The 27,852-nt window shown below is 56.2% G+C and overlaps 3 protein-coding genes across 6 annotated transcripts in view; 1 reads left to right on the forward strand and 2 right to left on the reverse strand.

Moving 5' to 3' along the window:
• The first annotated feature begins 970 nt into the window (after positions 1 to 970).
• GPN2 (GPN-loop GTPase 2) lies at positions 971 to 6,827 on the forward strand. Of its 2 annotated transcripts, none has more exons than XM_064525019.1 (6): positions 971 to 1,095; positions 1,775 to 2,220; positions 3,821 to 3,977; positions 4,701 to 4,861; positions 5,550 to 5,680; positions 6,191 to 6,827. In XM_064525019.1, exons 2-6 carry the CDS (start codon positions 1,804 to 1,806, stop codon positions 6,261 to 6,263), a joined length of 939 nt encoding a protein of 312 aa, XP_064381089.1. In that variant the 5' UTR covers positions 971 to 1,095; positions 1,775 to 1,803; the 3' UTR covers positions 6,264 to 6,827. The 2 variants fall into 2 exon arrangements, with proteins under 2 accessions (XP_064381089.1, XP_064381090.1); XM_064525020.1 differs by having other exon boundaries at positions 998 to 1,095; positions 1,782 to 2,220.
• Positions 6,828 to 10,193: 3,366 nt separating this feature from the next.
• On the reverse strand, positions 10,194 to 11,459 carry SFN (stratifin). Its single transcript, XM_026098232.2, has one exon. It carries the CDS (start codon positions 11,349 to 11,351, stop codon positions 10,611 to 10,613), a length of 741 nt encoding a protein of 246 aa, XP_025954017.1. The 5' UTR covers positions 11,352 to 11,459; the 3' UTR covers positions 10,194 to 10,610.
• A 2,393-nt stretch (positions 11,460 to 13,852) lies between these two features.
• Positions 13,853 to 27,852, reverse strand: part of PIGV (phosphatidylinositol glycan anchor biosynthesis class V) — a 29,394-nt gene continuing 15,394 nt past the window's right edge. For 2 of the 3 annotated variants that reach the window (XR_010392669.1, XR_010392670.1), the window contains 9 exons: positions 27,548 to 27,708; positions 23,893 to 24,042; positions 22,288 to 22,425; positions 21,692 to 21,740; positions 21,161 to 21,263; positions 19,552 to 19,661; positions 17,697 to 17,796; positions 14,681 to 14,773; positions 13,853 to 13,989 (listed from right to left, as the gene is read on the reverse strand). Coding sequence is in view for 1 of the 3 variants with exons in the window: in XM_064525032.1 (XP_064381102.1) it covers positions 14,732 to 14,773; positions 17,697 to 17,796; positions 19,552 to 19,661; positions 21,161 to 21,263; positions 21,692 to 21,740; positions 22,288 to 22,425; positions 23,893 to 24,042; positions 27,548 to 27,708 (853 nt within the window). In the remaining 2 variants the exon portion in view is untranslated. Of the gene's footprint in view, positions 13,990 to 14,545; positions 14,774 to 17,696; positions 17,797 to 19,551; positions 19,662 to 21,160; positions 21,264 to 21,691; positions 21,741 to 22,287; positions 22,426 to 23,892; positions 24,043 to 27,547; positions 27,709 to 27,852 lie in introns of those variants that run through there. The other variant, XM_064525032.1, reaches the window with a different exon arrangement.

A 27,852-nucleotide genomic window follows, 5' to 3' on the forward strand; every position in this document is an offset into this window, starting at 1 on the left:
CAGCCTGAAGATCGGAGCTCCTAGTTCATGGCTGCCTGAGACCCAGGGGAGGACAAGTACAGGCAAGGCCAGACATGGCACAGTAACTGTCCTGTAGAAAACGTGTTGCTGGCCCACAGCCTCACGTTGCCTGGGTGTGACGATCCTGCAGTCCCGGGAGAAACTCGCCTGGATGAAAGACACGTCCTGGCAGCCTTTGGAGGCGTTCTGTGGGAGGCGTCTCCCTGCGGTTGGGCGTAGCAGTGCTTCCTCCCATGGCTGTCGGACATGCAGAGCCACGTTCTGCCCGTTTCCCTGACGCAGGCAGTCTTTCCCAGGCTGCAGAGTCCCCAGTCTCTCCTCTGGTGAGAGTCTTCATTCTTGTGACCCTGTACTGCAGTGTTAGACATGCATTAGCATCCTTTCTGCCTGCAGGCTGTGGCTTGGCCACGTTAGACTGGCCAGACGCCCCAGACTCCTTCATTAAGACTCTAGCTGTGTTGGGAGTGACACAGAGAGCAGTTTCCCTTTTCTTTGCAAGGCCTGAACTCAGTTGCAGGTCAGCAGCCAGGAGGACTTGGCCTTGGCAGCAAGGCAGCTGCTGCTCTTGCAAGCTGAGGCCTCTTTCAGAGGGGAGGTTATGACTCTTGCTGTGGAATACCCTGTGTTCCTCGCCGTGCTCTCCCTGGGGCTGCCTGCTTCTAATCCCAACCCCTGGTGGGTTTATCTTGGTCGGTACTGAAATCTGGGCCTGGGTTGCTGTTGCAGAGCCTTTGGACTGGTCCTGTCACTTGCAGCCTGCTTCTGCTGCTCTAATATTTTGGGAAGAAACAGATCTATAACAAAAGTCCCCTGTGTGGGGTTTTTCCCCTGCTGGAACCCCTCTGGTGAGGGGAAGCGTGGCTGAGCCACTCTATCCAGCCGTGCTGTGACAGACCCCTGTGTGAAGGGGTCCCGCGGCGGCGCGTCCCGCCGGCCGCCAGGGGGCGCCGCGGTGGCGGTGGCGGCGGCCTCTGGCAGGCCGGAACGCGGAGCGCAGCGCCCGCGGGGCCGCCCGGACCCGGAGCCGGGGGCACCGGCGCGGCTGCGACAGCGGGCCCGGGGCGCCGGCGGGGGGTGAGCAGCGGGGAGCGGCCTCCCGGGGGCGGGTGGGGGGCAGCGGGCAGCGGGGGCTTGGGGGGAGGTGGGGACGTGGAGGAAGGGAGGGGATGGGGGTGGAGAAGGGACATCGGGGGACAAGGGACATGGGGGCATGGAGAAGAGGCGACGTGGGGGGAACATGGAGAAGAAGGGGGGATGTGGGGGGGGACATGGAGAAGAGGGGACGTGGGGGGGGACATGGAGAAGAAGCGGGGACGTGGAGGGAGGACATGGGGGACACAGGAACGGCCTGGGGACATGGTGGGAAAGGGGAGAGCAGCCTGGGGATGTGCTGGGGCCAGGGAAGGGACACGTGGGGGTTGTCATGTTGGCCAGGGCAAAACACGGGCAGGAGCAGCAGCCCGCGGCCCCCAGGCATCGCCCCGTGGGTCTTGTCGTGGTTTTGCACCTGTGTTTGGCTGCGGTGGCATTGCTGGAGAGGCCGGGCAGGATCATGGGGGTCACGGGGGACGCGGGATAACGTCCCGGCCATGACACGGGGCTCTGCCATGCAGGAGGCTGCAGTCACGCGGTGGCACCTTCTCTGCCCCTCCGCCTGCTCCCGGGTGCAGACCCCGTGCTGAGCTCGGGGCCCAACAGGTCACCTTCTCGTAAACGCCGATAAAACGGTAAATCTGAGCTGCTCCTTTTGCAGTTAATAGGAGAAGGAGAAAATGAGCCAACATGTCTGAAAGCAGCAAAGGGGCCTCCCTGGCCTTCGGGCAGGTGGTGATTGGGCCGCCGGGCTCGGGGAAGACGACCTACTGCCACGGCATGCAGGAGTTCCTGGCCAGGATCGGGCGCCGGGTGGTCGTGGTGAACCTGGACCCCGCCAACGAGGCGACGCCCTACCAATGCGCCGTGGATATTTCCGAGCTCATCACCCTGCCCGACGTGATGGAGAGTTTGAAGCTGGGGCCCAACGGCGGGTTGATCTACTGCATGGAGTACCTGGAGGCCAACTTCGACTGGCTTCAGGAGAAGCTGGCCGCCTTCAGGGGTCACTACTACCTGTTTGACTGTCCGGGGCAGGTGGAGCTCTACACCCACCACAGTGCCCTGAAGAACGTCTTCGCACAGTTGGCCAAGTGGAACTTCAGGGTAGGTTTGGGCCTTTGCAGGGAGCAGGGATCACCACCTGGACCCCTGTGTGCTCATGCAAAGGGCTCAGGAGTTTTGTACCATGTGATTGGACTTTTAGGTTGTGGATGTGGGTAATATTGACTGTTTTCTTTACTAACCTTTCGTCCTTTCCTGTTGAAGGGGTTTATCAGGGAAGAAGAGGAGTTTTTCCTGTTTTATGCGAAAAACTGACTTGTTCAGGACTTTGGCAGTAGCATTGTTAGGGGTAGAAACATGGTTTCTTTCCTCCCAGACTCTCGCTTTGCTCGCAGGTCCTGTCCTCAGAGCTCATGTGTTTTATCTGAGGTGGGGCTGTATTTTGGAGCAGGGAGGTAGATGCATGTGCTGGGGAAGTGGGATCCTTGGCACTGCACTGTGAGAAAATCAGGCGTCGTCTCAGGCCCTACCTGCCACTCCTGCAGCCAACCCGAATCGCTGTGCACGTTGTAATACGTGCCGTGTGCTTTCTTGCACAACAGAAGATGCAAATTAGGAAATGCAGGTGAGAAGAGTCCCATAACCAAGCTAACTTGCCTACGTTGCATCTGTTTTGCATTTGGGCCAAACCATGAATGTGCAAACCATGTATGGTGTGAGCAAGAAAGGCAGGTTCATTTGCTTGAGAATGTCACTGGGAATCTGCACATTGGAATTGGTTTTTATTCAAATGAATGTACATGAAATTCCAGTTGCTAAAAAAAATTAGTTACACTGCTTTCTGATGCTTACAGTGAGCTTTAAAGTGCTGCCTGTGAGCTTTAAACTTGCTTTTTCTGCTGCAGAAGCGTAGCTGTGACTCAGTCACACTCGACTGTAGAGCCCTGAGTTTGAGTGACATTCCCTGAGTTTGAGTGACATTGTGTAACAGGCAGTAACTCAACAGAGATCTTAGACCACATTGTTACAGCTGCATGAAACACAGGGAATCAAACTGCTCATTAATTTAATTATTAATTATTATTTCAAACCACATGACGATTTTCTCCCAGCAGAGCATGGTGCACTGCAGTTACTGCTACTGAGTGTACACCGTGCATGAACGTTGCTGTGGGGAAGGTGGAAATCTCACGGCAGTCCTGTGATTCGAAATGAGAGTTAACCCCGACTCCCACCCCCAGAAACCTGCAGAGTTCAGACAAGCATGTTTCCTTGCTTCATCTGCAAAAGAAAGAAGTCCTGAGGAATGGGAGAGTAGTAGCAAGTTGAAGCGTCTTTCAGTACTGCTGGTGGAGCTTAACTCCTGTATAAGTCTTTTCACGGGCCTTTCTGTTTGTCAGCACCCTTGACCCTGAATCCCCTGGATGGTCCGTGTGTGTAAATGTGTATATATATATATATGCACGCATATATATACATATATGTGTATATATGTATGTACAAGCATGTATTTATATGAAGATGTTTCCTATACACAAGCTAGAAGTTATGTGGTAACTTTCATTCTGTGGGAACCTGTGTGGTTATAATTGGGTCTGGACAGATTGTCCTGTAGCCACTTCTTAGATTGTCCCAAAAGTGAGTGGAGGGACTGTTCACTGTGTCTGACCGTGTGCTCTCCCCTTGTGCCTCTGCTCTCCAGCTGGCTGCAGTTCACTTGGTGGATTCTCACTACTGCACAGATCCTGGCAAGTTCATCTCTGTCCTCTGCACCTCGCTCTCCACCATGCTGCACGTGGAACTGCCCCACGTTAATGTCCTCTCCAAGATGGACCTGATTGAACAGTATGGCAAGCTGGGTAAGAGCCTTTGCCGGAGGGAGATGTGGAGTTGGGCTGGGTCACATGCAGATTAGCTACTCGGCTGCAGCATTGCGCTGGTGCGTGTTGCTGGGAGATGGTCGGGGAATGGGTATAAATCTTGCTGGGTTCTTGGTGGCACCTTCTGGCTGGGGAAGCCCCAAAGTCTGCAAAGTGCCTTCAGAGGTACTTGCTCAGGAAGCAGGAGAAACAGCGCTGAGAAAGGGTCCAGTGGGAGCACATCAGACCAGCGCGTGTCGTGGTCTGCTTTTCCCCACAGTCACCAGCTGCTGCTCTCTCATTTTGCCCAGCCTCAGTGCTGCTCGGGTAACTGAGTCTCCCCGGTGCAGTTCTTGTCTGCTTTTGATCCCCTTAACATCCGTATTTGATATTAATTTAAACTAAGTGAGCCAAATTTGGCAGGAGTGTGCAAGGCAAAGCAGCAATTTGCACTTTTTCAGGTGCATGTTGCTGTGGGAGAATCCCCATTGCCGAAACCCGCCTGCTGAAGAGCCTGGAAGGGCTTTGTGCTGCCTCTCAGTGGGGAAGGCCCTGGCCCACCTAACCATAAGTTAGGAGCACAGTTATGCTAAGCTTTAGTGCATGCAGAAAGATGGGCACCTCTGGGGTGTGTTTAGCCCATGTGAGACCTGAATCGTGCTCTGGAGGTGCTGCGCTCTGGGGGCAGGTGCTGAAAGGTCCTTCGCTGGTGTTTCCTTGCAGCCTTCAACCTGGATTATTACACCGAAGTCCTGGACCTCTCCTACTTGGTTGACCATTTAGCTTCTGACCCCTTCTTTAAAAATTACCGCCGCCTCAATGAGAAGCTGGTAGAGGTGATTGAAGACTACAGCCTGGTGTCCTTCGTTCCGCTCAACGTCCAGGTGATGCAGCGGGGGGAGTGGGGCAGAGAGAACAGGGAGCGTTGGACGTGTACCAGCACGTTTGGTAGCAGCTAGGTTATGTCTGGGCTTCCGACAGGCAGGAGAAAGGGTGCACCTTCAAGGTCATGCACCAAAATCCCTCAGTGCCTCTGCCCCCAAAATCCTGGCTGTAAGAAACAGAGCCATGAGGGATGGAAAGCTTTAATATTAGGAGACACAGGGGTGGAGAAGGACAGTGAAAGGCACCCAGGCTTGTAAATGGTTTGTGACAACCGAAGGAAAAGAAAAAGCTAATGAGATTGGGTCTACGTATGCCTGTGTCCTGGGGTGGATGTCTCCTCTGTACCTGCAATTCAATTCTGGGCAAAGTATTACCTGAAACATTGTTAAATTAGGGAGCACAAGATAATTAGAAGATGGGAGGAATACATTTGTGAGGAAGGGCTAAGATGTTAATTTTGTTGCTGAAGTGGCAGCAGAGGGAGGTAGAAGGAGGTGAGAGGGCAGAGGATGTCAGCACCTCGTGTATTCAGTGCCTCAGAGAAAATCTGTGGTGAGGCCCAGTCTGCAGTTCAGTCCCTTTTGCTTCTCGACCTTACGCTCGTTGGCCCACTCTCCTGCAAATAGCGTTAGCTCTTGCCTCCGGGGAAGGATCAGTCTCCCTGTGCGTCACCACCTTTACTTTCAGGATAAGGAGAGCATGCGGCAGGTGATGCAGGCAGTGGACAAAGCCAACGGCTATTCCTTCGGAGACCAGGAGCACAGGAGCCTTGAAGCTCTGATGTCAGCAGCAGTGGGAGCTGATTTCCACTTTACTTCGTATCCTTCTCCACCGATCCTCCGCTGCTTTGAGTTTCGATCTCTCTTTCATGGGTTGGGGGAAGGGGGCTGGATATGGCCCTGGCAGTTTGCAGGCTCGGGTTATTAATAACATGTGATGCTCTTTGGTGATATGCATGCAACAGGTTGGTAGGGCTCAGCCCAGATCTTAGCAGACAGTTGTTCACACCAAAGCCACCACATTTGTTGCTAATTGACAAATGTGGGAGGAATCCACAACTTCCCTCTTATTCATGCTCACTTGGACTGTTTCATTCCACTTTGTCCAAACCATATAATTGATTCCCCTTTAGTTGTCAGGTTTGTGATCAGCCAGAGCCAGAAATAACTCTGCTGATGCATGTTGTTACCAGTGCTGCTGTCTTCCTGCCAGCCTTTAGGCTGATGTTGAGGTCGGTTCCTGGCTGAGAACGTTAGAACTCCTTGCAGAAAGGAGTGCTTTGAGCCCAGCCCTTGCTGTCTTGTTTTCCTTGATTTGCGATTTATCAGCACACTTGCAGTGCAGGAGAAGTATGTGCAGTCTCAGGACAAGGCCGTGGAAGAAGAAGTGATGGATATGTAGCGCACCTGCCTCTCCCACAGCTGCTCGCTGGTTTAACATCTCTCCTTTTCCTACCAGGAGTTGAAGGGATTCTCTGTGTCGTGTGACTCAGGCCAAGTGAAAGCCTTTCCCGGCAGCAGCTGGACTCCCTTTCAGTAAGGGTTCGACCTCTAGTGCTTCCGCCCCAAAGCACAGAGCGACACAGACACACCATGGCTGAGCGCGAGGCAAGTCAGGTCTTTCCTTAGGAACAAGAGAGATTTAGCCAAGTTCAGGCATGGTTAGCAAGAGAAGAGAAGCAAGATAGAGGAGACAGACTTTTGCCAAGTCTCCTCCTCCCCATCGTGACCAAGGTAGATCCAGAGAGAGGAAAATCAGTTTGAGCTGTCTCTTCTATGGTGAGACTTGTAACAGAACTTCTTGGTTTACTGCACAGGAGGAGCCAGCATGGTCCTCATACTGAGAGGAGCATCCAGGCTAAGAAGCCTCCAGTCTCTCTCAAGGAGGACAGAAGGATGGTTGTTTTTCTTTTTTTTAATAATGATGGACTCTTTCTTAATAAAACACTTCTCCATCTTGCTTTCATCTGGTGAGTTTGCTGAACCTGAATAAATAAAACTAAGAGTGCTACAAAGCCTGGGGCTAAAAAGCCTGTGGTGGGAACTTCACAGCAGCTCGTGTTGTGTACTTTGCAGGAATGGCCCGTGCTTGCGACGTTGTGTTTCTCTATGATCTACCTGAGAACAGACAAAGTGGTTGCTGGAGGGAGTGGGGAAGAGCGAGTGTGGGATGCGAAAACAGGTCGGTTCCCGTGCACTCTTATCCAGGGGCTGGACGCTGGCGTTTGGTGTGCGCACAGCGAGCTGACAGCGACGCGCAAACTGCCAACTCGGCTTTTGTAGGCTTTTGATTAAGAAAGACCCTGTGTGACTCAGCCGGAGGTTGGAGCACATCGTTTGCATGAAGGCCCTTCCCCAGCTGCTGGGTTGCCTGCCCTCATCCACCTTCTTTTTTCTGGGCTTCCTTTTAACAGCAGCTTCTTCAGATCCCGAGTCCTGGGACTTTCCCCGCTCCCCGTGTAATTCCCTCTTGCCGGCTGGCTGCACCTTCTGGCAGCGATGGCAGCTGCTCCCAGACCTCACGTGCCACCCACTCTGCATCCCCCCCGCAGGCAGCCGCTCGGGACAGTCAGCACTGTAAACTGGGGTGGTTCTTGTAAATCGGGGTGGTTTGGGTGATGTGGAGCGAGGTCTCCCTGCCGAGCACCCTCTGAGCATCTCCCAGCAGCTTGCACGGCAGCGTTGGATGCGAGCGGAGAATCCTGGCTCCCAGCTCTGTGCTCGGCCCCCTCTGCATCTCTTTTTCCCTGAGATTCTGCTGCTTGCAGAAGTCTGCAAGAACTTTAGTTTAGCCCTTAGCAGGGCGATCGCAGGTCGCTGGTAGTGTGACCGCGAGTGGGGTCTTGCCTGGCGCGAGGGGGCCGTGACTGCAGCTCGGCACAGAATTAAAACCAAGTTTTCTTGTATTTCACAGCTTTGTGACCACACTTAGGGAAATTCAGACAAGCAGGTGGTCAGTGGGAGAAGGAGTGAGAAGACACACGCTGCCATGCATACGCACACATACGTACACTTGTACTTCAACCAGACCAGGCTTGATAAAAGACTACGCAGACATTTCAAATACAAGAGTCAAATTCTGTCTGCTCTCTGTGGTCGGTTCCTAAGCTCCTTTCCTAAAAACACAGGGACTTTCCTGAGTATTCCTGGTCGCAGCAGCTGCATTTCAGTGCTATCTCAGGCTGAAAGTCTGAAAGCTGGTCTAAACCTCGGAGCTGAAACGCCCCCCTTGCATTTCAGCCCTGTGCACGTCTGTCCCATTTGTCTCTGAGCCCCTGGCTGCTGTAAAGGGATGGAAGAAGTGATTATAAAATGAGAATTTTATGGCTGATTTTTATGGCTTTGAGAGATTTGGAGGCTTAAAAGGGTATTGGCGGGTCAGATCGGAGTTACGAAAAAGCATTTGTGGCAGCTGGGCTCTTTTATTTTAATACCCGGGCCGGATCTGCCGCCCCAGCCCTGCGGTGCTGTGCCAGGGCTGGAGAAAGCGAAAACCAAAGGTGGCTACGAACCGCTGAGCTCAGTAAAGCTCTGCCTTGGCCCGGCCGAGACATGCTGAGGACTTGCAGAATTCAGCGTTTTTGCACAGAGGGGCTCTGCGCAGCCCCGGCTCAGAGAGCATTTTGGTCACTCCCCATGCTCAGAGATTTGGGGGGGGGGGGGGGGGGGGTCCCCAAACCCCCCCAGCCTGGAAAGGCAGGACAGAGCTGCAATTTTCCCCATCGTTGCTGCCAGGGGCTGGTGCTTGCCCCAAAGGCATCAAAAGCCCCTGGGGACACGCAGGTGACACCCAGCATTGCATTGGGCTGCATTAGCGAGAGGGGGCCATCAAATATCTGTGCAGTTCGCCGCCATGCTGGGCACCGATTCCTGGGATGCCAAGAGCATCCCTGAGCTGCCTGCGCCGGCCCCGGGAGCGTCCCATGCGGCACAGCCCATGCGCGGGAGGCGTCGCGGGGCCTGGGCTCCCCTCCCGGCCCCAAAAAGCTGCCGGACCGGCTCGGGGGCCGGGGCGCATCGCCGCCCACGCCGCCCTGCAACTTGGGGCGCTGTCGAAATGGGGCTGCTGGTGCCGCACAGCCGCCTGGTTAACTCCTCGGTGGCTGGCGGGAGCCCCGGCATCCTGCCGGGATTGCAGAGCCGCTGTGAGCACGGGGCAATGCAGCCTCCTGGCCATGCGTGGAAAGCACCGAATTCCCCCTGCCTCCACCCCATTAGCCCCCTCTCCTCCAGGCCTCGCACCCCGCGCCGGTTTAATCCCACGTCACGGGCCAGCAAGAGCCTTTGGCTCGTTATTCCCATATGCTGGCGCTGTTTGGCTAATTGCAAGGCTGCCCCTGGTCCCCCCCCCACCCTCAACCCAACCCGAGGCTGGGGGGGCTCGGTGCCCCTTGCCAGCCTCCCCCAGGAGCCACTCGGCTCCTCCGAGCTGGGACCTGCCTGGCCAGGGCCATGTGAAGGTGGCCCCCGGGTTTGCAGCCTGGCTCCTAAAAGGGTCCCAGCAGAGGGGCTTGGGGGGGGGGGTCTCTGGGGTTAATGTCCTGGGTGGTTGGGGGGGGGGGGGTGACACGTCCTGGGCAAATGGGTTCAGGTCCGCGCAGCTCGGCCTCCCACCACGTTACAGCAGCGAGCGGGTTCCCAGGCAGCCGGGCTCTGCAGAGCACTTGCAAACGTCATTACAGCTCCCGGGGTGCAGCCTGGCCCCCTGCCCCGAACGTCCCCGGAGGGGGCAATTTTGCACCCCAGCACCAGCCATGCCATCGCAGGGAGGGTGCAGGTCACTGCCCCAGCCGTGCCTCAGTTTCCCCAGCGATGGATCCCTGCTCCGGCCGGGGGCTCGGCAGAGCGGGGCGCTGCCGGCTGAGTCACAGGGTGGCTGCCCCCCCCCAACCCCCCCAGCCAGGCCCAGCCCTGCCGCGCGCCATCCGGTGAGCTCATCCCTCGCCCGCGGTGCCGTGACTCCCTTTGCCGCCTCATTATTTTTCGTGTCGGGACCTGCGCTGCTGGGGGAGCGGCACCCTGCACACAGGAGGGGGCTGGGGGCCACATTCCCCCCCACCAAACACCAAGCCCACCCACCCCACCGGCTCCAAGCACTGCGCTGGGAAAACGGGACAGGGTCCCTGGGAAAAGCCCCTCGGTGGGACGCGGGAAATCACTGCAGCCCACTCGGGGCTGGATCAGCTCTGTCCCCCCCACCACCATCACCACCACCGGGAAGCCCACTGCCCCCGCTCCCACACGTCCTTCCTCCTCCTCCTCCTCCTCCTCCTCCTCCTCCTGGTCCTGGGGGTCCCGGGGGGGGGGGGGGCACAGAGCACAGAGGCAGACGTGCACGAGAAGTTTTATTGGAGACGCACAGCGGCTTCGGCCACCCGCTCGTCCCGGCGCCGGCCCGACACCTCCTCCCGCAGAGCAAGGCACCCCAGCAAGCGAAGCACCGCGCCGCCCTGGAGCCCCCGGCCCCCCCCCTTCCCCGGCTCCGAAATGTTCCCTCCGGGGAGCCGGCCCCTCGGCGAGGGGGGACACGGGCATCCCGCCCCGGACAAGGTGCCGGTGGGGGGATGCTGGAGCCGGCACCGGGGACCCCCCCCCCCCCAAACTGCTCCCGGGGGGGCAGGCGGAGCGGCAGGGAGCCGGGGCGCCTGCCCAAAAAAAAAAAAAAATTAAAAAAAAAAAAAATTTAGGAGCCGGAGGACCGGCGGGGAGGGAGGAGGCGGGAGCCGGGCCGCGGCTGCGCGGCGGCAGGTCAGTTCTTGGGCTCTTCACCGGCCTCGCCGCCGTCTTCGCCCGCGCACTCGGCTGTCCATAGCGTGAGGTTGTCCCTGAGCAGCTGCATGATGAGGGTGCTGTCCTTGTAGGAGTCTTCGCTGAGCGTGTGCAGGTCCCCCATGGCCTCGTCGAAGGTGGTCTTGGCCAGCGAGATGGCCTGCTCGGGGGCGTTGGCGATCTCGTAGTGGAAGACGGAGAAGTTGAGCGCCAGCCCCAGGCGGATGGGGTTCGTGGGCTGCATCTCCTTTTTGCTGATGTCCATGGCCTCCTGGTAGGCTTTCTGGGCGCTGTCTATGGTCTCCTTGCGGTCGTCCCCGGTGGCCACCTCGGCCAGGTATCGGAAGTAGTCGCCCTTCATCTTCAGGTAGAAGACCTTGCTCTCCGCGTCGCCGGCCTTCTTGATGAGAAACTTGTCCAGCAGGCCCAGGACGACGTTGCAGACGTTCTTCAGCTCCCCTTCCACCTTCTCCCGGTACTCGTTCACCAGCTGCGCCTTGTCGTCGCCCTCCTCGGTCTTGTGCTCGATGCTGGAGATGACCCTCCAGGCGGAGCGCTGGCAGCCCACCACGTTCTTGTAGGCGACGGAGAGCAGGTTGCGCTCCTCGTTGGAGAGCTCGTCCCCGTGCTCCACCACGGCCTTCATGAAGTCCGCCATGTCCTCGTAGCGCTCGGCCTGCTCGGCCAGCTTGGCTTTCTGCACCTGGTGGTTCCTGGCCATGGCTGGGGACACGCGGGCGGGCGGCGGCGCGGGGGGGACACGGAGCGGCGAGGAGCCTCGGGGAGCCGTGGGAGCCTCTGCCGAGCGCCGCCGCCGGGATCCGCTTTTGGCCGGGCGTCGGAGCCCGGAGCGAGAGCGGGAGGAGCCACGAGGCCGCCGCGCGCAGCCGCCGTCCCCCCCCGGCCGCCCGGCCTTAAAAGGCAACGGGCCCTGATTCATCGCCCCGGCGGGCAAAAAGGGCGCCGGGCGAGGGGCGAGCCGGGGGGGCCCCCGCGCCCTGCCCTGCCCTGGGGATGGGGAGGGGGAGAAAAAGGGGTGAAACGGTGCAAACGGGAGCCGTTGCGGGAGTGCAGGGTGCCCTCGGCTCGCTGCTCCCACCCGCCGCGAGAAACCCGGCACGGGGGGGGCTGCTGGGCGCTGGAATGGGTTTTTTTTGCCCCCCCCCGGCCAAAAATACCCCAAGTGTATCGGTGCCGGTTTGTTCTGGTGCTTAACTGGCTGCAAATTCCCGCGGCTGGCGGGGCAGGTATTTATTCCCACGGGTGGGAAACGGAGCCCGGCTGCCGACCCAAGCCTCCGTCCCGGGGCCGAGCTGTTCCCGACCCCCCCGAATTAAAGGCGAAAGCGGCTCCTTTCCTCCAGGACGGCCCTGGCCAAAAACCGCGGCAGGGCGAAGCGTGCCGGGCTCCAGCGGCGCTTTCGGGGGCTGCTTGGGGCATTTCGGGGCTGCAATTCCCATGGCACTGCCATCGCTCCCATCGGCTCGCCAGGGACTTTTCGGAGCGCTGCAAAACGCCACGAAAGAGTGTGTTTGCTCTTTTTTTTCCTTTAAAAAAGAAGAAAAAAAAAAAAGCGACGTGCTGGAGGTGCTCGGCCGCCCCTGGAAACGCGCAGCCCAGATTAGGATCTGCGCTTCGTGTTACACTGCAGTTTCGCTCGGGAGCTGCTTAAGCCTGTCGGCACACGCCGGGCGCCGGCGGCTCCTCGCCGCTGCCGGCACGACGCTGCGCGGGGGCCAAGCCTGCTTTCATCCCCGGCGCTATCGGCCGTGCGGGAGCCGTGCGGGAAGGGCAGGGTGGGGCGGGCGCCGGGCCAAGGCGAGGGATTTTGATCGGCGTCACTCGTCGCTTGACTCATCGCTGCGAACGTCTCCCCCAGCGCCGCCCCGGCTGCAGCGGGGCCGGACGCGCACCGAGCCCGCCGGCTCCCTTCCCACCCTGCCCTTCCCGCGGGATGCGGGACCCCTCCGGGCGGAGGAGGCTCCGGGCACCCGGAGGGGGCGGCTTGGCCGAGGCCGCTCCGACGGCTGCGGGGTGCCGGCTTTCCCGCGGCCCTTCCTTCCCGCGCCGCTGGCCCCGGGAGCCACGTGCGCTGCCTCGGCGGCAATTAGGGCTCCTGCCCCAGATTAGCCTAATCCGCCGTGGGAGTCCATCGCACGGGGCTAAACCCCGCCGAGGAGCTTTCGGAAGCGGGTTTAGGGGAGCGCGTGTCTCGCTCGGGGCCGCGGGAGCCGTAGACACGCCGGGAGACCGGCAGTGACGCCTGCGCCGGGGCGGGAGGCCGGGTGCCGAGCCCACCCCACCGAAGCGCCCATCTCCCCCGTGCAGAAATGCAGGCAGCGATTCCCAGGTGCAATTCGGGCGCTCGGCAGCAGCTCAGGTGCCTCTCCGAGCCCCTGCCCGCAGGGGCTGAACCGCTGCCAGATTGGGCTGAAGTCGGCTGAGAGGCTGCGAAAAATTCTGCTCTACCGGTTTCGCGGCAATAAGGGGCCGGCGGAGGGAAGAGCCCCGGGGGCTGCGAGTCCCGCCGAGGCCAAGGCTGCAGGGCCCCCCTGGCTGCAGCGTGCCGAGTTCGGCCCAGAAAGCACCTCCGAGCGCCGCGTTTGGGGAGCTCGTGGCTCCCGGTCCCGCGCCCAGCGCGGGGCGAGTGCGCACAGGCACCAGCCGCCGGCAGCAACGCCCCGGCGCCGGCAAAGCAGCAGCCAGATGCTCACGTACAGGAAATAGGAGAAACTTTATTTTTGATACAAAAGTAAAAGGCAAAAATAGATTGCAAATCCGAGCGGGCTCTAAGCTTGGCTGGGGGGTGAAGTCCAGCTGTGCTGCAGCTGGAGAACCGCTGTGTCCTTCCAGAAACCCGACCGCAGAGCGTCGAGGGGCGAGACGACGCTGAGACACCGAGCCAAGCTGCTGCGGGGCTCGAGCCCCTTTCCCCTAAAACTAGAGCTGCGCTAAGACAAAACAAAACACGGAGCTCGCCGGAAAGTGCTTTGAAGGGTAAAGTCTCAACACGCGCTAACTACCTTCGCGAGGGTAGAACCGCCTTCTACTCCCTGCGGCGTACGGCTGTCGCAGGAGCCCCCGCGGCCCCGGCGCCCACGTCCCTCCGGCTGCAGGAGCCCCGGTTATTGCTCTCGGGGGGGCTGGCGGTATGGCTTCAGGCTTCGAACCCGTGGGACGGCCGCGCGGGCCCGTGGGGTGGCGGGAGGCGGGCGGCGGCCCCGGCGAGCGGAGGCACACGTGGTGGTGGCGATGGCTGTCGTTCCGGGGATTGTCCGGGGCGTCTCGGCTTCCCTCGGGGCGCTCCGAGAGAGGCGGAGGGCTGCAGTCCGCAAGAGCTCTTCAGCGCCCTGAACATACTGGATTGCCACAGCGCACGGGAAGGGGGAAGAGAAAGAGAGGATTAGTACCAGGAACACCGCGAGGAGAAGCAGGGAACGGGCGGCAGAGCGAGGAGGAGCATCCAGGCTGGCTGGAGGAGAGAACAGCGTGCAACCGAACGAGCGTCGTGGTAGCAGCACAGAGGTCTGACAGTGGCTGCGGCAGCTCCGCGCAGGAGCTGGCGTCGAGGTCCAGACATCCAACCTGCTCCACAGACCACGCCGGGGCGGCAGCGATGGGATGAAGCTCCATCCGCCGGGCAGGAGAGCAGCTCCGGCAGCCCGGTTCTAGCTGACACGAGCTCATGATGTTGCACTCAACGAAGCTCTGCCCTGAGCCCCGCGGCTTCGCCCAGGCTGATCGCAGCTGCCTCCTTCTCCAAACACCGCCGCGCACACAAGCCCCTCGCTCCATCCCAGGCAGCTCCCAGCACGAAGCTGGAAGAAACCTCCCCTTCTCCCCTCCAAGGCTGCCGCAGCCCTCCCAGCACCCGGCCCCGCACCGAGACGGCAAGCGGGGCTCAGGGCCCCCGCGCCAGTGGGACGCTGGCACACACAGATGTCTACACAGCTGATGGGGGACGGACTCTGGACGGAGCTGGTCATGCAGCGGAGATGAGATGGGTCGGTGGAGCGGATGACTGGGGGAGGAGAAGCAGCGCTGTCTTACCGGCTGACCCTCAGAGAGCCGGGCTCCCATCCGAGGAGGGGGTGTATCCCATCAGGCTGTGCAGGAAATGGCAAAGTCCTGGCAGGCATCCTCCTGGGAAGACACCAGAGATTACGCGCCTCAACGTCTGCCAGTGCAGACAGAGCGGGCTGGGTTAGACCAGGAGACCCCCAGTCCTGGCGCGGCCCTGGACCAAGGAGCCTGAGAGAAGGGTGGGAGAAGGATGCTCAGCTGATGGCTTCTGCAGGACGGTGCAATCAGAGCTGTGTCAATGGCAGCAGCTGCAGGATGAAACCCCATCCAGCCTGGAGACATGGGCCAGAAAAAAGCTCTTGGCTCTTGCAAGAGTCATAGCACCACAAATTGCTGCTGGGCTCTGCTGCTAAGTGTCCCCTGTGGCCCCATCCTGCAGGAAGCTATAAGAGCTTCCAGGAGAGGTCTGTGACTAACAGTCCAGCTTCCACCTGACAGAGGGATGTCAAAAACAGACACCTGCCCTCTTCCATCTTAAAGGAATAAATAAAAAAAAAAATCCAAGCAATTAACTCTTTAAAAATATAATTTTATTGTCGAGTAACAAAAGAAACTGGTTTAAATAAAAGCAGGAAGGCGTTTGGCCCCCAGCAGCACCCCCCACGTTGCTCTCCCCAGCCTCGGGCGGTCTCGGTTCCTCGCTCCCGCACGCCAGCCCCTCTCCGCGCAGCTGGGCTCGCCCGCCCCGTCCCATCCCCGCGCTGCCGCTAGAAGGTAGCGCTGAGGCTCCTTGAAGACGGGGACAAACCCCTTCGGGACCATCAGGGCCGGAGAAGCAGGGACATCCCGGCGCGGTGGCCAGCTCAATTCCTCTCCAGCTGCAAGATGGGCTTTTAGGCTGTCGCACTAAGGTGGCCTGGCCGGTGGACCGGGGCAGGAGATGGCACAAAGCTGGGGGCCGGGGCTCGCTGGGTCCAGCGGAGCAGCCCTGGGAGCTCCCCGAGCAGCGAGGGCCATCCGCCGGGATCCGGTAGCAGTTCAGCGGCTGCCGCGCTCTCACCTCGGCTTCCCGGCCAGAGACAGGCCAAAGAGGCCCCAGGGTGGCACCACCACCCGCGGTCCCGGCGCAGGCTCCAGCCCGCAGCTGACCAACAGCCGGTGGAAACCGTTCGACTCTGGCCTGGCCCCCAGGAGGGAAGCAGGCGGACGGCGGCACGGCACGGCGGTCGCCCTGCCCTCTCGCGGCAACGTGAGCTCTCGAGCTCTGGCCCTTCGCAGAGGGGACGGCAAAGCTAGCGGTCACGGCAAGCTAACACCAACATCTCCGCGCGGCGAGCCGGGAACATAAGGCAAGGGGAACCTTTCCAAGGTGCGAGAAGCAAAATGTTAATCCACTCTTAATGCAAAAGCAGCCCAGGAACTTGCTTTTCCACATCCCATCCCATCCCCAGAGAGGTGGGGAAGGCAGCAAAGGGAACCGAGCAGCGGTCTCGCCGCACAGGGGCCCTGCGGTCCCCCCCGCGCACCCCGAAGCGGCACCGCCGGCCTCGCTCCGTCACTCACAGCGCGGAAAGCACAACGCTGGCTAGCTCGGCGGGGACAGGCTGCCCCCACGGATGCGCTGACTCTGCCCGAGGTTGAAAACTATGCGCCTGACCCACGGACACCTAACCGGGGAGCTCGACCCAAAACACTGCAAGCCTCTGCCCTGGTGCTAACATGCACGGCACTATCTACACGGAATATAAAACGTTCTACATAGAAAAAACCCTACAAATTGTGCAAAAATATCCAGCAGCTTTTAATAACGCGATTCAAGTATTGCTAACAAGGTCTGTGACTCTCCTCTACGCACACTCCAGTGTTAGTAACCCGCAGAGCTGGCTGCCCGGCCCAGCACTCCCGGCTGCCTCTGCGGCACGGGGGGCTGCTCGCGGCATGCCGAGACGCGCGCAGGAGTCGTTCCTGAGGTGCTGTGGACAGTCCTGCTCCAGTCTGCTCAACGTGAGGTTATCAGAGACCAGCACCCACTCACTGCTTCCCCTGTGTAACTCCAGCTAGGAAGGATGTGACCCTCAGGAATTCACCTACTCTTCTATTGCCTTTAAGTGTCCTACAGACAGGACCCAGCCAGGCTTTCCTGGCAAGCTGAGGTCAAATCCTACAACTGTCCCTTTCCAAGCAGCATCTCACCGTGAGAGCTGCAGAACACTGCACGTTTGTTTTTCGTTTTCCCCGTGAAGATGAGGTTCTTCCTAACCCGTGTCCTCGCTGCAAAACGTGGTCTTACCGGCTGAAAGAGCCAAAGCTCTCAGAGCTCTTCAGCACTCCCTCAGCCATCAGCCAGTAAACAGGATCAAGCAGCAGCTGGGACATCCAGCCAGCTTCTGCTTCTGCTGGGAGCCAGGGAGCCCTCCCAGGAAAACAGCCACAACTTATCAAGGCACAGCAGCTTCCAGGAAAAAAAGCTGCTCCTGCAGCAGGCCGAGGACCCAACCATGAAGACACAGAACCCCTCCGCATTGGCACAGAGGAGGGGGCAGCAGTCATGCAGGTATCAGGAACACCAGGGAACTTCCACCTCCGTCAGCCCAAAAGACAAGGCTTGATAGCACAGCTCAGAGCACGAACTGTTTGCCAGCGCCCACCTCCCCTCCTTGCCCACCTCATTACTCCTTGCAGTAAACACAGCGACTCTCTGGAGCAGACGCTCCAGGCTCAGAGGTCTGGTGGCTCTCCAGACCTATTTGCTTCCCAGGTGCAGTGAGGACCCCCTGCTTTCCGCTCGAGTCTGAGGGTCTTGCATGTTGTTATGCTCTATCAGTCGAAAGTCCGGGTAGGCCACATCACAGTGAGACAAATAAACGAAAATAATAAATAAATAAAAAAAGGCAACGTATGGCTCAACTGAGTCTTTGGCAGCTCTGCGTCACAGGGCTGTCCTGCCTGAGGCCGGGGAGATGGTAGGAGGGGAAGGTACTGGCTGGAGTTAGGTGCAGGCACAACGGGCTACGTCACAGCACCACTAGGCAATGCCTCCTACCATGCTGGTGTCAGTTTTGGCTCCAAAGGAAGGGATTTCGTTCTTAGGACTGGACGGGGTCCCGATGTCTGGCTGGATAAATCCTCTTCTGTCTATCAAACTGGAAAACAAAAGGGAAAGGGTGCAAGGGAAGAGGAGTTACAGCTTGCAGGAAAGGAAGGCTATAAGCTACATGCCAGCTAAATCAACCAGTTTCTACAGAAAGAGATACCTGGCGCAAAACAGGGTATTCCAAGCTTGGACAAGGGGAAGAAGGGGTAAGTCCGGTAGTGGAAATTCCCTTCCCCCAGTCTCACGAGGGCAGCCAGGGGAAGGAGCAGAAAACAGACTGCACTCAGTAGAGTATCTTGGTTTGCTCAGCCACCCCAAGCAAGTGCCCCCATCCTAGCACCGAGTTTTAAAGCAGAAGGTCTTGATCCATTCAGTATCAAGCAAACGTGCTAAGAAGCTGCTGTCTCAGCTGGCCTGGGCAGCTAAATCAACTCTGTCCACAAAACCAGAACCCTCCCGACACCCAGACGCCCCCGTCGCAACGATGGGAGCTCACAGGCCGCAGCCGCTCGGAGATGGGTCTCCTTGTGGGAGCTGCTAACCAAAGCATCGGCAGGAGCGGTTTGGACGACACAGCTCCCCGTCCATTAGACAAACCGCAGACGCATCACACAAGCCACCACACGGTCTTTAGTCAGTAAAAGCTTTGGGTCACCACAAACCCAAATGGGAACCGGCGAAAGGACTTTACACCAGGAAAACAATATAAACGAGAAAAGGCTTGGAGTAAAACGCTACTCCCCTGCCACACAGCTCAGCTCTCTCAGTCTGCAGACTTATCACCACTGAATGGCAGCAGTGGCACTTCAGCACCTCTGGAGCAACCAAGAGCTCGGGGTACTTCAGAGAGCAGGGCAGGACATGAAGGGAGACCACACCGACTCCAGCTATGTGGCCTCGCTTGAAACCTCAGACACCTTCCCCTGCTGTTACATTACAGTGAGTCAGCACCCCGGGATGCTCTGTGTAAACCCACACTGGGTCCCGGCAAAGAAAATATAGCCTTAAGGAGACCTGCATGCCCTAAGACAGGCTGTGAGCTCCAAGCCAGAGTGCAGGTCCTCAACCCCAGCAGCCAAGCGCAAGAGGACTCCAGCCCAGCTCTGCCCAATTGCACCCTCTTGTGACAAAGCGGTGATAATTCTTCACTGCTGATGGGACCGAAGGAAAAGCAGCCTGGAGGTGCCCGTGCTCCAGGCCCAAAGCTTTATTTCATTACACTTGGAGGGAATTGCCTGCCTTTGGCTCTGTTTTAACAGTCGTTCTGGTTAACTCACAGGTAAGAGAATTTGGTAGGATGCTATGGAGAAGTTCAGGCAATCTGAGTGTTGCTTCAAGACCAGGGTCTCCACACTGCCTAGCGCAGATCCCTGCCGACTGCTTGCCAAGAGTTGCAGCCCGATGCTCCATCCTCGCAGTACAGGAGGAAAAGTATGGGCTGGCAAGTACCGACACAACTGGTGTTCACCATCTGCCAGCAAGCCCTTTGGTGCCGTTACTGTCCCCTTATTAAGCCACAGGATGCCTGAGCTGCAAGCTCCACGAAACAACTACAAGTGACCCGAACTCAGCAAGTTCAAACACAGAAGCAACAGTTAAATCTACTTTTACATTTCTCCAGTTTTTCTTTGCAGAAACTGGGAAATTGTTTCCCCGTCTTCATGGAAGGGGGATGTTCAGCATCATGGGAGGAGATGTGTTTGGCTGACAGTCTCTTGTGAAGCATAATAAACCTGTGCTTTTTGGGGCCCCTCTCACAGAGCAGGGTGCATTTCCCAAAGCGGTGGAGGTCAAAAGCTCTTACCTGGGATGGAACGGTCCACACAGCACTGCACAGCAGTTCGTGAGGATACTTTTATGGCTGTAAGGATTGGCAAACTCTGAGCCCCTCTTATTTGACCAGGACCCTTTGATCTGAAAGGGAAAGGATACACGCAGATTAAGATGGGAAAGATGTGATAAAGAGATAATTACATGATAACAGAGTCAGTTCAAATCCTTGCTCAGGAGGCAAAAAGCTTCTGTCTTGCTTCAGATAACCTCCTCCTCTTTGCCTTAGCAAGCAGGACAGCTCCAGAAAGGCAGCCAGAGGAGACAGCAATATGTTCTCCTGCCTCTGCCAAGGTTCAACCTTGCGGCTACAAAGCTCCGAAGCTGCGCCCTCCTCATGCTTCACGGCAGCGTCATTGCCTTCAACTCCAGCCTCCTCTTCCCTCATTTTCTACCAGGCTGAAAGCTCACCGAAGCAGGGCTCCTAGCTAACGGTACCTCGTTTGCTCCTCAGGCTAAACAAACAGCGAGGGGATTCCCAGGCCATTCTGCTAATGCAAGGAAGCAATGTCATCTGCCCACACCCTGAGCAGCTGTCACCGGGACTCTGATTTCGAAACCCCGGTCAAGTCAACCAGAGGCACACACGAGTGGGCAGATGCTATAGCTGGCCTCAAGCCCCTGGCTGAAGCAAACCATTTACCGCCACATTTCCTCTTCTTGTTTTTACTTCCTCTCCCCAGGTGCAGCCCAAGTCTGGCAACGTGGGCAACGCAGCCAGAGAAGCCACGGGCCATATGCTCTGGACTCAGCACCTCGGTGCTCTCAGCACTGGGTGCAACCTTCGTGAGCTTCACTCGCGTGGCCTTCCACCGTTCTGCCAATACCTCTAAACAGAGTAGAGGAGGAGGGAAAAAATGCAGAGATTTCTTCTGTAGTGATGGAAGCTTCCAGCAAGCATTACAGGTATTTGTGGCCAGAAGCGTGAATTTTGATTCCTTCCAAGGATCAGATAGATCCTGCTTTTCCATACAATCTGCCTTGCTCAGGATACTCATTTGGCCCTCTGACTTTGCACGCACCACAGTCTTTAAGGTAAATATCTTCAGGAGACGTCTGTACATTATTTGCCTATTACACTTGAGAAACTCAGAGACAAAGGGACTTGCCCAGGGTCTCACAGGAAATCCGCGGTTACGCAGAATGCTGAATTAAGATCACCCATGTCCCAAGCTAAAACCCAAACCTCTGGGGGCAGCCTTCCTTTTTTAAATCTCAGAACTCCATATTTTAAACAAGGCCACATACAGACCAGAAAAAAGAAAAACAAAAAAACCCCCTGATCTTTCAAACATCTCAGCTAGTTACTTCCTAGCCTGATGCTGCCAAGTAACACGTGCTGCCCTCCCAACACGATGCCCTGCTTTCTCCCCGCTCAACTATCTGAGCTACAGCCGAAATGCCTCGGGCACGGGCTGTTTGCTTTGCTACGAATTACGACAGGCAATAGGGACAGAACGCTTTACCCAACACACTGCACCACGGCACCCAGCTGAAGACTCCCTGAAAGGGGAGCAGGGCTGGCGGCCCCATGGCACCTTCCAGGGCCTGTCCCGCGAAAGGACAAGCGTCTAGGTACTTACATCTTCGTTCGTTGTCAAGTTGGAGGCGACTAAGTAAGTGTGAAAACCTGAGAGGCCCAAAATAGACCAGACTGAGAAAAAACAAATCACCAGCTCCAGCACAGTGAAAAAAGTAGTCAAGGAAATCTCAGGGAACAAAGTCTTCCTGCAGGGAGAGGCAAAGGGCTGTTTTGGGAGGTACTCATGGTGACAACCAACCCCAGCCACTCCCTTTTCCACATAATCTCGCAAGCTGCAAAACAATTCTGCTACCAAGCCTTAGTCCCTGCCCCAATGAGCAGAGAACTGATAGTCCAGCTGTGGCAGCGACCTGAATATGGAACTAAAAGTCCTACCAGTTTGGTGGCAGTATCAGTCTACGGATGGAGACACGCCTGCCTGCCCCAACCAGGTAGCTAGGGGCCTAAATCAGGTTTTGGAGAGTACATGAAGGTGCCCCTTGGAAGAACGCATTGCACTTCCACGTTACACTGTTAGTGTTGCTGCATCAGGGCCTGGCGGTCTGAGCGACTGATAGCGTTAGAAGGATATCTTGCAGGCGTTGTCTTCAGAGTGGTGAGGAATCCGTCTCTCTGAGAGCCTGCAAAGCAAAACGGGACAAGAAACTACGTTCCAGCAGGCAGCCTTGCATCTCCAGCCACCCTGCTTCACTCCCGAGCACGCAGCCGCCCCCCCGCAGGTCAGACGGACCTGCCTGGCTGACCATGAAATATATGCGGTCCGTAACCCTGCAGAAATGTCAGTGAGCAGACACAGCTCCAAGAGGTTCAGGGCTGACAGGCAAGTGACTTTCCCTGGGAGATCCAGGGCAGATGCACCCAAAGCCCTCCAGCCCACCGCTGCCCTAGCATCACACGTAACTCATCTGCTCTGGAGGGAATAACCTTGTCACCAAGTGTCATGATTTCTCTGCAATAAGGTGCAGGGTGGATCGAGGGTTCCCTGCAGTCTGAGACCCAGTTTATTCAGGCAATGCTGCAGTGAAGGGCTTCGTACTAAACCAGCAAAGAGCAGACCCTTCTCCCACTCTGTCCACCAAGAACAGGGACCCCGTGCTGCAGCAGGGCCCCAAGTCGCTCGTCTCCAGGAGCACAGCACTCACTGCTACCAATAACCACAGTACTTACGCAGAGTGAGGTGGGTGACGACACAAGCAAAGATGAAGGCTGTCAGGAAGGAGAGGGAGAGGATGAAGGCATAGAAGTAGCGATAGTTGCGCTTCCCCACGCAGTTGCCCACCCAGGGGCAGTGGTGATCAAACCTCTCTGAAACAAAGGAGCATCGTCAGGACTGCTGCCATCTCGTGCACAGTAACAGAGCAAACTCCGCCAAACCTCCGCAAATCCCGGGGCTACAAACTGAGCTTCCGCCCACCACACTAAGATCAGAACCTCCTGGCAGCAGTACATCAGCATAAAGTTTCAGCAAAGCACTGCAGCCTGCTCATATGCCTTTTTATAACATTAAAGGCCAAACCTTTCCTCTCTCCAAGCCCCGCATAAATACAAACCTTGTGACTGGTAACATCTACCATTACTAAAATTGAAAGAAAGCAGGGAAAGTGCAGATGTTTTTCCACTATCTGGCAGTAGTGGGTGTGTGCACTCAGCATCGCTGCTCCCCTCCTGTGCACCAGTCCCCCCTCCACCTTCTTCCGAGCAGAAAATAATTTTCAAAGCTGTGAAGACACGCCTCTAAAACCACAGAAACTGCCTGGGAACCCAGAGCAGGTGCAATACAGCTGGAAATACTCCTAGCTGTCTTCTAATGAAAGGGTTGTATTTAAAATTAACAGAACTGCTGTAACTGTAGCTCAGGGGCGACTAATGCAAGTAAAACTCATCTAACACAAAGCAGAAACACGTCCGTTCCTCCAGAAGGCTCCCCCCAAATGCCATCCCAGCCACGGCTGCTTTCCAGTGAGCCATTCCAGTGTAAGGAGGAGCCACAACATCCACCGCTATCCCCAAACACATGGCACTCAGCAGCTCTCAGATCTTTCTTAACCAGAGTCCTCGGGGTCCTGCAACACCCTCAGCTCAGTCATCCCATCCGCTCCTCAAGCTGCCCCTGCAGACAGTGCAAGGCGCAGCCTCCGCTTGCACGCAGCACACGACCGGGAGCCTACCCACGAGGACTGAGCTCTGCGGACGTGCCACCCAACGACCTGCCACCCTCCTGCCAGCTCAAGTTGCTCCCGCACAGCCAGACTGAGCGGGGAACCTCATGTCATCCCCACGTTTCCTGCCCCGCTCATCGCCCTGCGCCTGCCTAGGGCCGGGTTGTGTGGAGCTATTGGAGGCTTTTCTTCACATCTTCCTTCTCTCCTGTTCCTCCTGTCCCACCAGAACCTGAGGGCACGGCGGGAGGACACAGAAGGGCTGAATCAGAACCTAGGCTGGAGCCTCTACAGCCCTGCTTAGTCAGGTCACGGACAAGGAGCCCGCGGCACTGCTCCACCACCCTGCGTCTGGGGAAGGCTTTAATCGCCTCTCATGATACTGTCCTCCTGCAACCACGGAAAGAGAAGGCGCAGAGAACTGGACGTGGTGTCCCCCAGCCCAAAACCACTGCATGGGTGTTGCTCTCATTTTAAACAGGAACAGGAAAGACCGAGCATCTGCTTTTACTCGTTTTAAAAGATTATGAAGTGAATCTGTCCAGGAATCTGAAACACTCCCCCGCTCCTCGCCCACAAGAGCCATCAGCACGTTTCCAGCCTCTGGACTTACCGACACAGTTGTCGCAGACGCTGCAGTGAGAGGTTCGTGGAGGACGGAACATTTTGCAGGTGTAGCAGTACTTCAGTTTCACCACATACTTGTTTATGACCACTTCCATGGTGCGGGCCGGCGGGCGATAGGTAGAGGTGCCCATGTTATCTGCAAGGGGAAGGAGGGATAGGCAAACCGGTGCGGGTAAAACCCTACCTACCACGTGCTCCAGCCAAAGCCCCCGTATCATGCCGGGCGGCTTCCTGGCAGGATAAGGGGTGGCACGTGCTCACCCACTCATCATTTTAATGCTAAAGCTGAGAGGCAGCTCAGCCTACGGGATTTGTTTCCGAGTGGGCAGCCAGAACTGCAGTCAGCTCCTCACAGCATTGTTTACGTTCCCTTCGCTGCCTGCTCAATGGAAATGCTGCCGGGATGCCAAGAGGAAATAATATCTGCCCAACACTTTGAAAACATAAAGCAATGTATAAATAGGGAGCATAAAAGCAGCAGTGTTAACGTGCCCAGTAACACCAACTCATCTCTACGTGTCTAACAGATCACAACAAAAGGAGGCACAGGATCTGTTAACGCACACGCGGCTCCTCCTCTACTGTACGCACAGCATCAAAGTTACAGAAATCAGGAAAACGTCACATTAGGGCAACCTCAGCAAATCCCAGCCACTGCCGGCACACAGCTCCCAACCCGCAGCTGGAGCCAGCAGCACGGCCATGCTCAAGAGACTCAGTTTCATGATGGGGAGGACAGCAGGCAGGTCTCAAGTGCTCCAGACAGATTTCACTGAAGTTTGACACGTGTACACTAATAGCACGAGGGGAGCTATTCTCCTGCAGTTGAAACTGAAGAATTTTTAAGGACACTACAAGCTGCATTTGGTATGTTGGCATTTGACTGCTCATTTGGGACTGACAGTGGCAGACTCTTTCTCCCATCAGCAAGAGTGTGAGCTGGGAAACCTCTGTATCATGTCTGCAATTTTGGAGGTTACTTCATAATTCATTTAACTCACTCTTAAAAGAACACCTTTCCAACTTTGAGGAAGTCTTTGAAAATAGAGATTTACCAGTGAGGGGGTTAAGAAGAAAATGAATGGATTATATTAACAGTAACAGCTGGTAGAGCCAGCAGCTTCTGCAGCCAGCTAACAGCTTTAGGTGCTTTTAAATAGAAACACGGATAACCACACTGAGGATATTTTAAAACTAGTTGTATGGGCAGACACAGAATTATTACCTTGCAACCATCTTCAGCGGGGACAGATTCAAGTTGTCTCACATTAGCTTTGCTAAAGCATTTGTTACCAAGGACAACATCAAAGGAGTCCACAGATCCTGAATGCACACACTTTCCTGGCTACCACAAAGACAGCGTGACATAGCAGTTTTTAGGCAGGGACAAATATTAGTATAGTGTTAGAAACCATTAATAAAGGAGACCTTGAGGCACAGCAGGCTAAATGGCAAACCATAACCTTAGGATAATTCATTTAGAACTGAATGTTTTTTAAGTCCTAGCCACCAGTATTTTGCAGGAAAGCTTACAGGGTAAGATCCCTCCTCGTCTGGACAGCGTTCAAAGTAATTAACAGGCAGTAACAGAAGGGCATAGGCACTCTCACTCCGGTCTTTCTTTCGACAAAAAGAGAAGCAGAGCAGCTAGCCAGCCTTCCAGCACCGAACCTGCACGTCCGTCCTCAGGATCAGACCCTTTTCTGAGAGGCACGAACAGGGTGTGGGTGGTTAACAGCAGCGGCAGCTGCTGAGTTGATCCTTTTGCTGTCACCACAGTCACCTGCCACAGAGCGTCCTTCAGGAAGGATGGGATTTTCAAAGGCTTTCAGAGAAGTCAAGAGGAGCCCAAATAAAATTCCATGAAAGCCAGGCACAGAAAAGGTTACTTAAAACTCCAGGCTAGATCTGTTTCATGCACATATGCACCAATTTCACAGCATTGGTTGGTACTGTGTAAAACTACAGATGAGTAAAAACGCAGCCCCGGCTGCCCCAGGAACAGGACACCTCCTCTCCCCTTGGTGCCTTCACCTGGGGACCTATTTAGCACTGGTACAACTGTATTCGCACAAACAGAACAACACATATATAGAAAAGCAAGGACATGGGGGGCTAAACACAGCATACAGCCTTTTTCCTTATAAGGCTTAAGCTTTTGAGCTCAACCCTCACTGTCTGCAGCATAACGTAAGTAGAGGTTTGCTGCAGTTTACCAGAAGCAGCTTCGAAATCCACTAAAACCGGCAGGACTCTCCACGCCGGGTGGTGCCAGCCCCGGGCACTTGCAGTTAACATACAGATTACTTGCTCAGCTCCTTCTCGCATCAGTCTTCACAAAAAAACAGCATCAGTCATCACTCCAGACACATCAGCCAGGAATCCGGCAGGCTGCTTTAAGGCTACAAATCCACCGTCCCTTTACTTCACCATTTCTCCCGTAAAGTCAGTCCTGCCCTCCGCTCCCCTGCTTCATGGTCCTGCCACCTTCCCCGTGCTGACAGCAGCAAGAAACACTATGTCAGTGCTTGTCCAGGCCAATTCCCGGCTCCTGCTCACTGGGCGACCACCCAGACACCAGCGCGAGGGAGGCAGCAGCAACAGCCAGAGATAAGATTACCCATTCAGCAGCAGACCACACTCAAAATGGATTCGGCTGACTGCAGACCCACTTTCAGGGAGGGAAACTGTCTTTTTTTTCAACACCAGCTGAGTTTAGCTGCAACTGTCTCATTAAAACAGAAAAAGAAGGCTCCATTTCTGCATGTTTTTAGGAAGACCTCTCTGATCCAGGAAGCCAACCCAGGGATCCTGTCTGTCACCTGCTGGCCAGGGAAAATCCTCCCTTCAAATTCCAGAAGATGGAGGAATAGCAATAAAAGGCCAAGCATTAATGCTTTTTTTAAAATCTTCTAGGCATGCTTCTGGTTTCAGCAGTTTTATAAATAATACTTAGTTAATCCTCATCAGCTTTCCTTCCTATCAGGGTCTCCATATTACAGCCATGTTACAAGGGGAAAAATTGTTGAAGTAGCAATGAACTGGCTCTTCCAAAAGGGAGGAAAAAAAATCAGAATTTTGTAGTCTGGACTGGAATTCAGTGAAAATTCAGTGGAATTCAGATCACCACAAATCCCAGCCCCAGATCCAAACCACTGCTCAGATCACGAAAACACTGTCACTGCTTAAAATCATGGCACAGAGCGATTCTGACTGTGGACTCTCCTTCTCCAGTTGCTGGTGAACAGACTCTAGTGGCATTAACGTTTAGGGCACTGACACTGCCAGCTCCCCCCCATCTGAACCCTGCATGGGGCCGTGGCCCAGTGAGGTCTCAGTCCTGAGGGCAGGAATAGTAACAGCCTCCAATCCCTCGCGCAGGACTCTGCGTGGGAAAGTGATGGGATTAAACAGAAAAAGGAAACCACCACTGCTTCTCTGCAGATCCCCTTCTTAAGGCACAGCCTGCCGTGCTGCAGGAGCTTGTCACACCTCTCTCACCAGGGCTCCTAAGACACTGCAGAGCCTCCTGATCTAACGCTCTGGCCCCTTTTCCCCTGCGATGACTGTTAAGGAGCCAAGACTCGCTGAGCCTGAAGTGCAAACACACACATGCACAGGAGAGGGAACAGAAGTCTCACCGATCCGCTTTTCCAGGTCCGCAGCTTCACTTGGGGTGGCTCGAGGCAGGATACCTGGATCTCTGAAGCTTGTCTGGAGCAGACAGCTGATGACAAAGAAGAAGAGGACAGCTGCAATGATGGGGATGGCCAGGGTCAGGTGACTTGCAAGGAAGGGGCAGCTGTCAAAAAAAGAAAAAAAAATCATTACAGACCATCCCTACAGCACTTGCTATCAGCTATTGCACTAAATACTATAAATTACTGTGCGGTGGTGGATTAAAACACTGCTGCTTTGCAGAGACCTCTGGAGCAGTAATAGACAG

The sequence above is a fragment of the Dromaius novaehollandiae genome, chromosome 23, assembly GCF_036370855.1.
Source record: "Dromaius novaehollandiae isolate bDroNov1 chromosome 23, bDroNov1.hap1, whole genome shotgun sequence".
NCBI classification, from domain to species: domain Eukaryota; kingdom Metazoa; phylum Chordata; class Aves; order Casuariiformes; family Dromaiidae; genus Dromaius; species Dromaius novaehollandiae.

Bases quoted from the DNA above. Each gene is read 5' to 3' on its own strand.
- GPN2 (XM_064525019.1), top strand. From the start codon at position 1,804: ATGTCTGAAAGCAGCAAAGGGGCCTCCCTGGCCTTCGGGCAGGTGGTG. The intron at 2,221-3,820 runs GTAGGTTTGGGC...TCTGCTCTCCAG, and splicing joins TGGCCAAGTGGAACTTCAGG to CTGGCTGCAGTTCACTTGGT. The intron at 3,978-4,700 runs GTAAGAGCCTTT...GTTTCCTTGCAG, and splicing joins TGAACAGTATGGCAAGCTGG to CCTTCAACCTGGATTATTAC.
- SFN (XM_026098232.2), bottom strand. From the start codon at position 11,351: ATGGCCAGGAACCACCAGGTGCAGAAAGCCAAGCTGGCCGAGCAGGCC.